General features: G+C 32.9%; 1 protein-coding gene across 1 annotated transcript; it reads left to right on the top strand.

Annotated features, from left to right (window-relative positions):
• The first annotated feature begins 379 nt into the window (after positions 1-379).
• On the top strand, positions 380-13,781 carry LOC142344161 (tetratricopeptide repeat protein 38-like). The gene is made up of 6 exons (XM_075395686.1): positions 380-828; positions 4,102-4,284; positions 4,815-5,031; positions 10,756-11,006; positions 12,428-12,675; positions 13,318-13,781. The coding sequence occupies exons 1-6, from the start codon at positions 726-728 to the stop codon at positions 13,720-13,722; spliced, it is 1,407 nt and encodes a 468-aa protein (XP_075251801.1). The 5' UTR covers positions 380-725; the 3' UTR covers positions 13,723-13,781.
• The last annotated feature ends 1,723 nt before the right edge of the window (positions 13,782-15,504 follow it).

Raw genomic sequence — 15,504 nt, 5'->3', positions numbered from 1 at the left:
AAGAAATTCTGAAGTACTAAGCGTACTTTTTGCTCAATTTAGCGAACGGCTATCAAACTGTATATGCTAAACAATGCAAACGAAACACTCTCTTTAGCTATCTCGACCAATATCTATACTTAGAATGCAAATAAGTTGACCTCTCAAATAATGAATTCGAATCGCCTTTCAAAATGTAGACTTTCAGGTCGACGTTAGACAAACTGTGGGAGATGATGTGATGTGAACTTTCAAAAGTGAGTGTTTTGATCAAATTCAATACCAGTTTTGACTTAATATATGCAATCATTTTGCTAAAGAAATTGTGAAGTATTGGTATAAACATATGTAGTCAGAAATTGAAGTTTCGCTTTGCTATTTTGGAGTCAAATTAAGAAACTTATTTGTTCGAAATATTTTGAAGTAGTCACAATGTTGTTTTCGATGCAAATAACTCTGAAAACAATTTTGTTGCTAAATTATTGATATGAAACTATGCTGTTGAACTTTACGAAATGTTTTGAATAAACTTTTGGTGATTAAATTTGAAATAACTCGAGTTATTCTAATGACTCGATTAATTGTTAGTTTGCCTGCAGCTTGAAACGACCAATTGCAAATCAGATTACCCAATTGATATGGTTTAGCGTGTCATTTGAAGCGTTTCATTTCATCTTATACTGTCGATTGTTTATTGCAATTATTGCATTTGAGAGAATAATACATTGGTGGAGTATATATAAATTATGTCAGTGTCTTCAATTGACTTTTCAGCCCCGGCAGTATTTCACTTTCCATATGAAGTGTCCAGTCCGAGTGCACAAATTCCCAAGCTCCTCGATCAACTAGGCATCTTTTCAACTAATATACTAACAGATATCTTGGAAAATGAACAGTTATCTTAGAGAAAACACGACTCTTTTTTTGTTCCCGTAAATGGCGGGAAAATTACAGGGGAGATTAAAGTTTTGATCAATACTCCTCCAGAACAATTCACGCCCTGATTTAACAAATGGACGCGGCACTGCTCACTTGTTTCAAGTTCACGATTTGCCGAATTTAGATAAGTCTTATCCAAGTCTTTCCTTTTTTGGAAATCAAGTTTTTGTTGCGTCACATTTGGAGATTTCTAGTAGAAAGTCAAATTTATAAAAGTTTGAAAATTTTTTGTCAGTTCATTCTGTCCATTTTTTTGCTATAATATCTCCATAAAATTTTGTTCGTGCAGGCAAAAAATAGATCCTCGACAATCATTTAGCAAGTTACTGTAATTGATACAACATAATTTATTAAATCCTTATCAGAATGAGGTACAGTGCATTTTACAAAAATCAAGACAATTAAAAAATAGTTCTTTTTGAAAGGTTAAAAAACCGACACAATTCTGATGGAATATTTCTGATAAAAAACATGCAAGTTATTTTCCTAAACAATCGATTGTTCTGTAAACATTAAACATTTGGTTTCCAGTTCGAAAAATGTTGTGCTGATTATGGGCGAGCCGCACTGTAACATTTTGAAAGTCATTCAAGCTTTGGTTTTCAAATTTATTGCGAAATTATATACTTTGCAACCTCAAAATTAATTGTGGTCTTCGAAAAAAAAGTAGGATAAAAGATTCCTAAGATGGTTAAGCTTGGAAAAATTTGTCATTACCCGGCCAAGGTCCAGAATTTTGTAACTGGTGTTTTCAAATGACTGTAACCCGTTTCGACAATTGCACAAATTGGATTATATTTAAGTCGAACGGCAAACAATTAAGTGGTCAATTAAAATACCATGTAATTACAAAAAATATTTCCGGTAATAAAATTTTAATGCTAATTAGTAGTTAGCTCTACAATTTTATTACCAGAACTTTATTTGTAATTAAATGACAACTTAATTAACGACTTGATTGTTTTGTGTACAATGATGTGGGTATTTGCGAAACTGCTTTTTGTCTTGTTAATCCGCAATTGGTATCAAGAGAGGCATTTCTGAAAATAAACAGCATTAAATCTTACTTCCATTTAAGTCTAATTGATACTCGCTCGTTTATGTGGAAATTCATAGCGCGGAAAAAAACTGACAAAATGGAATCACTTTACTGGGGAAATCTGGCGATGGCCACGTATGGGTTTTTCTCAATCGATGACAGTCTTCATTTTTTTTATTTTTCAAGAAGTGAAAATTACAACACTACGCATGCATCCTTAATTTATTCTTCGCCGTTTTTTCATACATTTTTTTCTGTTATACAGTACTTTAAAATTAACCCTCCAATCATAATTAGCATTTTAGGATTAGAAACTTTTTATTGAATTAAACAATAACTGAACAAAGTTCCATTAAAAATTCCGAAAGTTCTATCAACTGGACTTGCGTTTCGAGGCATTTCAGCGTTGATCCAGTATTTCTCAGAAATAAAGACTTAATTCAGAAATAATTTAAGAATACTTATTATTCCAGAATAAATTATTTATGTTCTTATTGTGCAGTTTGATAATTTTCTTCATGTTCAATTTTTCTTCATTCTGATTGTATTGAGGTCAAAGAGAAGGCTTGGGCTAAATTCATCCTTTATAGTCTGAAAATAAGTCAATCCTCAAAATTGAGTATGAGCAGATAAATATAATAATTTTGTAGCTTATAACTGGTAATTACTATAGTAGTATACACACTATTAATATTTACACCAATTTTACAAGGACCCCCAAGGAAGTTCGAATAGCATAAAATGAAAACTTTGTTGATGGGAGTTAAGCTGAACATACTTTTTTTCATGAAGTACCTCCCATCAATAAAGTTCGTTTTATATGCAATTCCAACTTGCGCAAAAATCCTTGTAAAACCAGCTTATGTTTAAATATGTATTTAAGTGTGTATACTACTACAGTGATTACCAGTAGCTAATTTATGATATTGCTCTGCGCAGACTTAACTTTGAAGAATGAATAATTTTCAGGCTATACAGTAAAAATTTAGCGTAAGCGTTCTCTATGACCTCAATATAATCATAATGAAGAAAAATCATACATAAATAAAATTATCAAACTGTACGTTTAGAAGATAATTAAATTGTTCTGGAGATGAAACAGTTCAAAACTGAATTTGGTTTTTACACCTGAGATATAGTGGTTCAGCTCTGAAAAGCCCTGAGACGCAAGTCCGGGTAAAATTTTTAAAGTAACCTTTTTCAGTTATAGTTTTATTCAATAAAATTTTCCAATTCCTAAAATGCTTATGATTATTGGAGCGTTAATTTTGAATAACTAAAAAACAGAAAAGTATTATAAAAAATCGGCGAAGAATAAATTAAGAATGCATAATTTTCTGATTATCACTTCTTGAAAAACAAAAAATGAAGACAATCATCAATTGAGAAAAACCATTACGTGGCCAGCGTCAGACTTCTCGTGTAAACTCGTTCGTTTTTGTCACTTTTTTCCGGTCTATGAATAATTCGTTTCCACATAAATAAGCGAGTTTCAATTAGAATTAAACGGAAGAAAAATTTAATGCTGACTATTTTCAGAAATGCCTCTCTTGATTCCAATTGTGGATTAAAAAGACATTATGCAGTTTCGCAATTACCCACCTCATCGTACACAAGAGCAATTAAGTCGTCGATTAAGCTGTCATGTAATTACAAATAAAATTCGGATAGTAAGATTTTAAGGCTAATTATTAATTAGCAATAAAATTTTATTACCGGAAATATTTTTTGTAATTACATGACATTTTAATCAACGACTTAATTGTTTGCCGTGCGACTTAAATATGCTCCAAATTGCGCAATTGTCGAAACGGTTTACAGTCATTTGAAAATACCAGTGACAAAATGCCGGATATTGACGGTGTAATGGCAAAATTTTCCAAGCTTAGGTTTACCATCTTAGGAATCCTTTATCTTACTAATTTTTTGGAAGAGCACAATTAATTTTGAGGTTCCACAGTTTATAATTTCACGATCAATTTGAAAATCAAAGCTTGAATGACTTTCAAAATAGTTCAGTGCGGCTCACCCATAATCAGCACAACACTTCCTCGATAAACTTCTGCTTGAAAGAAAATCTATTTGAAATATATCTCTAAAAATTGAAAAGATGTATTATTTCTATTCCTTTTGCAACGTTCTAGTTTATTCGGTTCTCAACTTCAAAAAAGACGTGGGAGAAGTATTCAAATCCATAAATGAGGCGGATCCCGATTGCTTCGTGGGAGAGGTTCTCCAAACAGCGGCAATGCTGGCCGAGAACTTGGTGGGGACGAGTGTCGATAGATTGCATGAATTAGCTGACAAATACGGAGAAAAGCTTACAGGAATCTAATCCCCTTTTTACAATCAGTAGAATTTTGAACTGTATTTGATATTTTTTAAAAATATTTGTTCACACATTTTCATAATTTTTGCAATAAAATTGGAATAGTGATTTTGGTCACACCGAAAGAGGTAGTGGAACGGAAAAAAACGAAAGTTTGCTTCATCGATTGTGATTTTTTGTTCATGGTTTGACATTTGTTTCTCGAGGCTTTTATCGTCTTATTTCTAAATGGTTTTTAAAATCCAATCCTAGTCATTTTAGGTCTACTTTATTTTACCCAGGCTGAGGTCCCAGACCGAAAGTCGATATGTCCAGACCGAAATGAACGCAATTGAAAGTTCATATTGAAATGTATACTTCAGGACTTGTCCTGGTATCTTTTTAGCTCATTTTTGTTGGTACATTAGGGTTAAATTTTTCCAATTATTTTTTGGTTAATTTCTTTCAACTTGAAGCGCGACCCAAGCTTGCTATTGGATAAGTAATGCAATAAATTAAGATAGATTTCAAACAGATTTCTGTAACTAGATTGGGAGAGCAGATGGTATGACGCTGTCTACACTCACAAAACCATCTCAGTCAGACAAGGATGTCGTATTTTGATGAATTTGCTGACTGAATACCCTTTTGATCTATTGGCTGTTTTCTTCGGAATGTTCTGGGCTTTTTACTCTGTGGACAAATTCATGATGCGCGATCTCATTGGACATGTGCTGCCTTTTCATCCAGTTTCTCATCCTTACAGGTACAAATTTATTGCAACCAATTATTTTTCGGGGGAAAATTTCTAATGTCTAGGCTTTGTCATCTGTGCAGTAAAATTTTTTTTAACTTAGGATAAGCTCACAGCCGTTTGTTTGGCAAAAATTTTTTAGAGTTAGAGAAGTAGTATAGCCATATAAAAGAAACTCTGGCAACTTTAAAAATAAAAAAATACAAAGAGCAGGAAAACTTTTTGATTTTTTGTTAGAAAAAGCTGCTTGAATTATTGCCGTCTTCCATTAAATTCCTGGTGGACCGTGATAAGCATTGGATGATAATATTACACGATAATCTTTCTACACATCGTACTCATTCATATACACTTGTTAACAAAAGCCCGGGTCGCCTCTTCTTAGTAGTCATACAAGGATCATATATGATGTCATACAAATCATAACGTAATTCCTAGTAATATCCTTGTATGATTACTAAGAAATCATACATGATCCTTTTATGATTAACAAGATATCATATATAAACCTAGTATGATTACCAAGAATCATAAATCTAATTTTCATTAACCTTTTTTTACTTTTGTTTTTTTAATTTTATTTAAAAAGGCATAACCTATGTGATTCCCCGGCATCAGTTTGAGATCCACCAAAAAAACCCTAACGTATCAAATCTTTTGAAAAGTCGGGCACTAAAACATTAAGACCAAATAAATAACTAAAGTTTTGATATTTTCTGAAGCTAGTTAAAACTTGTAAATGCGCAATTATACGAAGCATTTTTTTGCATCTTACGACAAATTTGTTTTGTGAATATGTTCAAATTGGAGAGTTAGTCTTTTAGCGCACACAAAGAATCAAAAGTCAATTACAACTGCGATGCAAAATTTTAATACGTCCTCTGACTACATTATATGAGAAAGAATTTATGGCACCAGTCAATGTTTTATGTGTCATATATGACCTTGTATGATTTCTAAGAAATTTCGTCAACTTCAATTGAAAATGGAAATTATACAGTTTTCAGGCTTTGAAAGTCTTTGTATGATCTTCACGAAATCATATATGACACTTGCATGACAACCAGGAGTTCATACAAATACTTTATGACCTGGCATGATTACTAAGAATCATATTTGACTCAGCATGACTAATAAGAATTTTGTATGATGACCAACCCGGTTGTAAACTTTTAAGGAGCAACATTACTAGGTAAACTGCGACATCTACCTTGTACAACGTTTTTGAAGAGATTTTTGATTACCGTTTCGGTACCCATTTGTCTTGTGAAATGAATGAAAAGATAATTGATAGATCGTTTATTTACTTAAGTTTCAGAAAATTGACAAAAAAACACTTACGGAAAAAATACTAGGAGAAGTTTGCCAGGTTTCAGTAATCAGCAGTAAGTTGAGTTGCATTTGAAATCTGCCTCATCCGATCATGGAATTCTTGTGTTAGCTATGGGAATCTAATTTTAATATAACAGAGACATGAATAGGTAAACCTAGCTACACGCTACCCAATTCATGTTTGGCTGTTGCAAAATTAGATTCACTTTGCAATATTTGTATAGAATTTATCCAAATCTTCAAGATTTTTGCAAGATAATTAACGAAGTAAGGTTAATGGGTAACATAAAATGGTTAAAAAATTACTAAAGGGATCCCAAAAACCAACGAATGAAGGAAAAAAGGAAAGATGCAGACGATCGAACCATTTAAGCGGAGAAAACTTTTAAGAAAAACGTGTCTTCAACAGATCAACCGCAAAGACTAGAGTTTGTAGAAACGAAATTCGAATGCTCTTCCTGTATCGAAAACAAGTTCTTAGGATAAGTTCTTTTTTCGCCAAATATGTCTTCATTTGTTGCTAACATGGGCATCACTGAAAAAAAAATTTTTTGACATTACCTAACAATTTTACGGGATCAAATGTTTGAAAAAAGCACTAAAAAAGTGCAAAATATATTTTGCGAAGATTGCTTGTACTGGGAAAGATCTTCAGATGGATGCCTTTCTTGCAGGGTTCTTGCGGAAGAGTTTTTCAAGAAATAAATTTTCTGAAAATTCTTTTTCCAGCTGAGCATGCAAAAAGTTATAACGTTTCTCTTCATCAAATCAAATGAACACATACTTTAAGGCTCCAGGCAAAATATGCATCATTTTTTTTTCCGACCCCAACTTTAGTGGGGAGGGAGGAACTATATATTCAGGTGGGTTTTTTGTTCAGTCAATTTTGTCTGATCGATAAATTCATCGCAGAGAGTTGAGAGTGGTATCATTAAAAAGCCCGTACATCCTGGAATAACGAATGGAAAAAGTTTTCTCGAGTTTTGTTTTCAACAAGGAGTGATCAATGTTTTAAATTTTTGTGAATTTTAGACAGTTTTCATTCACATTTTCTTTATTTTGTTTAAAGTTTGGCTAAATTTTGCTATTAGAAATTATAATAGGTTAAAAATTTTAGCGGTAGAGTGTTGTTGTCACCGTTACAGATGAAAAAGTGTTTCTGAGGTTTTTGTCTAAAAAAATATGATAACATTTTCAAAATTTAGATTTTTTTCCATCAGAAACTGCACAAAACATAATTTCGGTCCACTTTGTTTAGGTATGCCAAATGTACAGACCTAGAGATTGCTAACACAATCTCAGTATTTTCCAAAACAGAGTATTGTTGAAAATCAGCGCCCTATTAAAGTCTTCTGGAACTAAAAATTTGCCGTTTTTTTTTACAAATTTAAATCGAAAGCTATACAAAGTGCACAGTTGTTTTTTTTAGTTTTTGAAACACTTCACTACAAAACTGCTCTATTTTGCAAACAATTGGATTGCAAAGTTGGTTCTTTTGGGTGCGGGGCAAAATAAGGGATAAGTTTGATATCCTCTTGGATTCTTACAACCAGAAGTTTTGTAGTTTTTATTTTGGTGCTGCCTTTTTTTCCAACATGTTTTGCATTTGGTTTTCTAAGGTTTCTTACCAGAAAAACTTTCCATTCACAGCTTCATTAATGGTTTTTTCCTTTTACTTCAAAAAACGCCGAATGTAAATACAGTTTATTTTCAGAGATTCTTATGGTTTTTTTGGCTTTGAGGAAGAATTTTAGTAAATTTTAACCGAATTCTTGTAATTTGCCTTCATTTTTATTCTTTTTATAGTCTGATTACTAAGTCCAACCAATAAAATGCCCAGATGATCCAAAAATTCATCAAGAGGTGTAAGTGAGCCTTATCAAAGCATTCATTTGTTTTTTAATGTTTCCTACTTTTGTTATCTATTGGCGAAAATATTTGCATTAAAAAAAATTCAAATAATTTTTATTTACCTTATTTCTGTCCACTTTAACTTATTCTCAGTAAAAAGAGATCAAAATTTTTTCACATAACATACACACTAATCATTGTGGAGATTTTTAAAAGATAACGCCTTTATGTTTTTTGTGTTACAAATTTTTATACAAAATTTTCTGAATTTTGTGCATAATTGAACATTTTTCTGTTTTTTGTATCTTTGGTAAATTCTAAATTTTGTTTTACAATCTGACTAAAGCGAACATTTACACAATTTTTAGCTGAACATGTATCATTTTTATATCTTATGGTTTTGAAGACTGGGACACCGTTCTCTTGAAGAAATTGATAAAATGTTTAATTATGCATTTTATTTGTTGTTAATTTTTTATTATATGACAAATATTGGATGATTTAAGGTCTCAACGGCCAACTATAGATATATTACTGAATTTAATATTTGATATCAGTATATAGCTAATTGTTTTATTGAATTTCAAATTAATTTTTTTCAAAAAAAGCAAAAGCGTTATTCAAATTACCACTTCTGGTTGTGGTTTGTGTCTTTTTTTGTCTCCGTAGTTTTTGATTTTTTTTTTAATGTTTTCGTTGCTTTCACTCAACATTATGATATCTCATTTTTCTATTTTGTTGAATCAATTAATTATTTTTCTGTTGGTAAAACGTTTTGACTTCATGGCTCAGACTATTTATTTCAGAAAACTTGTTTGGATTCTGAATACTTTTCAAATATGGTGAGTTTTTTGTTGTCATTCAGAGATAATTTTTTTTACTAAAGAACTTTATGATTTTGAAATGAGACGCAACTGAAGATTTGATTTTCTAGCGGTTAAAACTTTATATATTTAGTGGCTTCAACACTGAAGTTTCGTAAAAACTTGTTTGTAAAAACTTTTTATTTCCTCTTGTATTAATTGTTATTTTACAGTCTTATGACTATCTCTCAGATTAGTTTTTGATTAAGTTGCAAGAAAAACTGTTTTGTTTTTTTGAGACGAAATCTGATTTTGCTTTGGAGTTTGAAAAAATTAGTTTGAAAAAAAGACAATGGATTTACGAGCTCTACCAATCCTGTTTTTGTTAAATTATAGCTTAGCATCTCTATAGACAAGACACATCTCATATCTTTTGAGCTACAAATTGTATTTGTAACTGTTTTATTTTCCTCAAATGGCTTTTGCTCTTTGTAAAACGAGTTTTTAAAAAATATTCGTGATTTTAACAAATTTGCCCATTTTTTTAGATTTTCATTTTCTTATCACAGTACCACTAAAATGGGTAAACCTCTGGTGATTTTAAAAACCGCAATTAAAATTCTTCAGTTTTCTCGGTGAACATCTTAATGTTTAATTGGCTGGGAAATCGTATTCGTGCAAGTTTTTAGTTTTTTTTGCTCGTAATTGTCTTTTTTTGTAGTCTGATGACATATCCTGGAAAATGGAAAGTGTTTGTATTTCTCTACGCAATTAGAATTGAATTTGTCAGTGATTTCAGTTAATACATAATATTACTAATCAATTTGACCTCATTTCTTTTCAAAAAATCTATGTTTTTTTAAAATTTGCCATTTTGCTCATTTCTTTTCGACTTGTTACTGAGTCACAATGAGGACAAGTCCCATGTTGTTTTCTGATGAAGTACAGAGTAGTCTTCTTTATTATATGTTTTGTCTGATGCCATTTTGCTTTAGTGAGTTTTGGAACCGCGAGTTTGGTCGTAATTAAAATTTGTAATTCTTTGATTTTTATCGCTGTCTTTTCTGGCAGTCATATCAATGACAGGTCCCATCGGCTCTCCATGGTATATTTTTTTTATTCATTTAGTTGTTTTTTGAACGATATACTAATTTTTTTATCTCTTCCTTATTTGGTAGACAATTAAATGAAAAATGCATATGAGCGGGGTCGGAAAATCATGTACAAACGCAAATTACCAAGCCTCTTTGTCGAATTTATAATGAAATAAATTGGACAACTTCCTTTTTCAAATAGTATTCTTCAATATGAGAATATTTATTTAGTTGATCGCTTTTTAAATCCGTATCTCTATTGTAAACTTATTCAAAAATTTTTGATGAGAAAAAACCAACCTTGTATTTCTGTTCCATATGCCTCTTTTTAGGTACTTTTTGAAAATATTCCTTCTCATATTGCAAAAGTGTTTGAGAGCACAATTTACGTAATATGCTGACATTGGTCAAAACGTTTTCAGAAGACAACTTCCATGTTTTCAAGACTTCGAATGACAAAGTTGATTTCTAGTACTGTTACTGCAGGTATATAGACAAATGTCAATGATACTTAGATACTTCTCTTGATTATGGAAAATCTATGTTTTCGTCAATTGTTTCTCTTTTTTGGTTTTCAGACATACAAAATCATGAAAAAAAAACATAACCATATGGTCTTCAATATTTTGATTGCATTTAGTTTGATTTTGTCCCAGGACTCTTCTGGAAAGTTTCTACGGTTTTGCCCTGATGGAGACATTTGCAACTGATCGAGGGTCTAAAATGGTAGAGAGTGCATTCCAGAGTGACCCCAGACATCCTTGGATCATCCACACAGAGTGTCATTCCTTGGAGTACAATGGAAGGACAGAAGATGCTCTGGCTCTCCTGAGAGACGAGAAGGAATGGTATGAAGACTCCTTGATGGGATACCACAATACCTGGCATATCGCATACCTCCTAGCAGGTGAGAACACAAACGATAATTTAGCCTATTTTTATCCGCATTTTAGAGATCAAGTAAAATTTGCAAGATTATGCATCAAGCTTGCAAGATTACTTTGTGAATTTTTCCAAAAATCTTGCGAGATTAGCGTGATCTTGCACGAATATTGCATGAATGACATCAGATAGCAAGATCTTACAAGATCTTGAAAAATCAACAATTCATCAACAAAATCTCGCAAGATATTCAAGATATTGCAAGCTGAAGTCAATATTTCAAAATAGTTTTTAATGATTTAATGTTTCTTATATTTTACACCAGATTTCAATATCAAAATTAACCATGAGTTTAGGAACCAACGATTATGTCAATTTAAGATCTTGTCTAAGTAAAAAATTTTCCAATCTGAATAGCAAATAAATTAACAGACCATTGTTGAAAAATTACGAAAAGTCTTTTTGCAGCTCAGAAATTTCTCTTTCTCCATATATTTCTCCAAATATTCTTACCGTAAATTTTGCCACATCAAATTCCAAAATGTACATCATTTTGAACTGGATTGATACTGTATGCAATTTTTTAAAAGCAATCACCTGCACACACGCGGTCGTTTCAGCGGTGCAAATTATAGGGAATATCGGAAATGTCGTTAGAGAGCAACTCTTCCGACGTTAGTCGGTTATCTTAAGACAAATTTTTCAAGCCAATGGATTTGTCAAAGCAGTGCCTCACTGCAGTTGATCTTAAAACAGCTCGGAAGCCTTATTGCAGCTGGACTAAATCGCTACTTTTCTGGATTGAATGAAACTCGGTAGCTTAATTGTAATGACCCTCTTCCCACTAGCCATGCTGATAATGCGGCGTTATTCATTTTATACCTTGCAAAATTACGAATTATCATTTTTTAAAAAAACTCAAAGGTTTTTGATAGGCTGAGTTCTTCAGAATCGCAAAAGCTGAAGTAGCATAGATGCTGATAACCTTTTAAGCAAAATTTAGCAATAAATTTACGCGTAAAATGAGGCAAAATGCAGACTTTTGAAGAGACTTTTGCTCGACCCTTAATTTGGCATTAGCTCGACGAAATATTTGTAATTCAATATTTTGAGGAAAAAAGACCCGCGAAAAGTTATTTTCTTGACTGATGGTTTGATTTTTGCTCAACGACATTTTTACTCATCAATAATTTTGTTCGAGAAGTCCAGTGCGCAGTTCTGATCGAGCAAAACTCCAGTCTAACTTTTTTGTTTCAGCAAATGTCCAGCTGATTAATAAAGTCTAGCAACATTCTTTTCATAGCTCTGTTGGGTCCAGCATCGTCTATTCATACCTTTTTTTTGGCCGGGCATTGCCGTTTCATAGGTCAAGGTCAAGACTAGGGAACGATGGAGACCATCTATAAAAATGAGTGAATTTGATAAAACGCAGTGAAACTGTTTCAGAACACGAGCAGTATGACGAGTCATTAGAAGTGCTGCAATCTAGCTTGATAGACCAGGTGGTCAGTGCCTCTCAGATGAGTGACGCGTGTGCCCTTTTATGGTCACTGAGATTCGCAAACCACAAAGTGGACAATGCAGACTTCACAAAACTGCTGGTTAAGATGAGTGACAAGATTACAGAGCACGGCAGTCCTTATTTTGCAACTCACTTCGCTGCTGCTCTGATTGGGGCAGAGGATTATTCAGGAATGAACGCTCTTTTTCAATTCTCCATTTCCCCTAGCTACAAACGATTACCCCTATTATATATGTATATCTTAAAAAATTGATGGAATATTCATATTTATTTAGGATGACGAGAAGACAAGTAATCAAATTTGACGAACTCTATCATTAATAAAACATAAGCATTGCCCGGAACAAAGGTCTGATGCATTTGGTTTTTTGATGTGCTTAAATGGAAAAAGAAATTGAGGTAATCAATCAGAATTCATAGCGGTGTTTATGTCGTTTTAACTTTAAAAACGCATAAGAATGACGTAATATTTCTATTGTTCAAATTGGGTTAAAAAAGAGGAAGGAACACGACGCTAATTTTCTCAATGTTGGTCGCAATCTGTCTTTGCTCCCTTACTATTTTTGTTTTTTAATAGTACGTTTTTTTTCGGTTTCATTAACACTTCCAAAACGACAAACACCAGTTCTAGAATACTCATAATAAAATGGTGAGGTTTTTCTTTTCTAGTAAAAAAAATCAACTTAATTGAGGTGACTGAAACGATTCAAATTGATGAATTAATGTTAAGCATTTGCAAGCATTAATAAAGCACTCTCCCATTTAGTAATTGAAGTTTTCTGATAAAAAAGAGCCTTTTCTGTTCCTCTAAGGATACAATACCTTTCGACACTCTGTGAACAACTTCATGAGCAACTTCAAAGAACACGATATCGTCCAGAAGTATGAGTCATTCGGCCTCAACATGATGGATTCCATCACCGCCTACTCCCTTGAAGACTTCCAAATTGCGTCCAACAAAATGGCGGAAGTCCAGGACGGAATCCTGACGTTCGGTGGAAGTCAAACTCAGCGAGAATTCTACTACCAACTAATGTACAGTTCTATGCTCAAAATGCGGATGAGGAGTAAAGACAAACAGCTGTTTTGTTCGCTTAACAGCCGAACAGGGTACAGAAGTTTGCCTCCTTCGGCTCAGAGGTTATACGATGAATTGTCAAAAGTTTACGCAAACGATCGAGAAACATTCTCTTTCTGCGATTACACTTCTTCTCTATAAATCTTAAAAAAGAATTTTAAATTATTCCTTTAAAAATTAATAGATAGTTCAGTGAATAAGCTTTTGTTTGCCCAACATTCGACTCAGTTTAACACAAAGCCTGAAAACACCAACCACAAACGGCAAAGAGTAGAGATGAGCAGGTGAAAAAGTTCGATGGTACCCAGGTTGAGATGCCAGACCTAAGCCACCTCTGATCAGAACACTCCAGACAAAAGTAACCTCTGATCATATGATATGCGCTCGAAATCTTGTGTACGCTTGATGTGCGCTTGAAGTTATCTCTGATCAGATCATACCAGACGGAAACGACATCTGATCTGGCCAAAATTAATCAGACCCTAGTCCAGATTTTGTGCGACCCTAGCCTAGATTAATTCCAAATACTTGTCCAAACATCTATCAGCTTTGGGTCAACCGTATGGTAAACCTGGACTATCATTAGTATGTAGCTTATAAGGCACCAACAATAGTCTGCCTAATTGTCCTAGAAAAGAGTTGATATTCCACATGGAAACATCCACTTTTTGCTCATTATATTTCTTACAATAGGTAAATTTTATTGAGCCAATACTCGTTTAAAGTGGATCACATTGATATTGCAGACTACCACTGGTGTGTAGGTTGTGAAACATCAAGAATTGTCTGCCTAACATTCCCAGAAAAAATGCCCTTTAAAAAGCCCGCCTTTTCGCTAATAATAATTTCAAAAAAGAAGACGCTTTCTAGGGTCAAGAAGTTGTTTTATGTGAATCATATTGGGATTCCAGACAAAAAGTGCATCGGGTAAGACCGTTCCAGTGGTATGTGACCTCTGGTCTGACCAAAGTTAGACCATTGTCTAGACTTTTGGGCTTTCGAACCAATTTTCAGATTTCTCAAATTTGACCTGAGAATACACTGTGTGCGTTCATTTTAGATCTGATTTGAAATAACTTCCGCCTGGGACCTCCAGGTGGGTAACCGCTTTTTCAAATGCCTTGTAAAAGGGAAACCACGTTGCATTGAGAGACAGCAGCTTAACTTTTCAACAAAACTGTGGGCCAATCTTATCTCAAGTGATTTGGGATTTTGATATGGAAGACTCAAATAAACAAATAGATTTATAGGAATTCCTATCTTCAAAAACTGTTGTAGGACATATGGTATGCCGTGTTCGATAAATTTGTTCTCATCAAAATCTGACCACCGAATTAGATCTTACAATAAAAAAAACTTAAAAAAGAATAATGACAGTTTCACGAAATCAGTTTTCCACTGAAAAACTTAAATAACAAATTTTCTTGAATAACGAGCACGCCAAAACTTTTCTTTCTATCATAGACCATTAAATTGAACAGAAAAGTCAATTTGAATTGTTGCTTAATGAAAAAAAAAATGAAAAACAAATCTGATTCTTACTGGGATCCAAATCTTTGCTATCGCGTGATGTTGAATTTACCTCGACAGAAAACGCATTCATTGAATAAGTTAGAGCATATTTTTGACATTTTTTATCTAAATTTTTTCAGCGCCTAATATTTCTGTTTTAGGAGAAATTTCGTCCTGTACGATCTGATAAGCTACTTATTGTACTTATTGATTCTTATATGATAAAACTTAATCGAATAGGATCTAATGAAATATTTAGCAAAATCTGGAAGGTCATCCAAGTTTTTTTGTACAGATGCACGGCCATAAAAATTACCATCTTGTAAAAAGGTTATCAGACAATTTTATTTTCAAGTGAAAAATATTAAATACATCAAAAATGGGCTCATAATTCACCCAGAAAGACATTTT

The sequence above is a fragment of the Convolutriloba macropyga genome, chromosome 8, assembly GCF_964194025.1.
Source record: "Convolutriloba macropyga chromosome 8, txConMacr16.3, whole genome shotgun sequence".
NCBI lineage: Eukaryota > Metazoa > Xenacoelomorpha > Acoela > Convolutidae > Convolutriloba > Convolutriloba macropyga.
The sequence above is the reverse complement of the archived record's forward strand: the minus strand, read 5'-3'. Positions and strand labels throughout refer to the sequence as shown.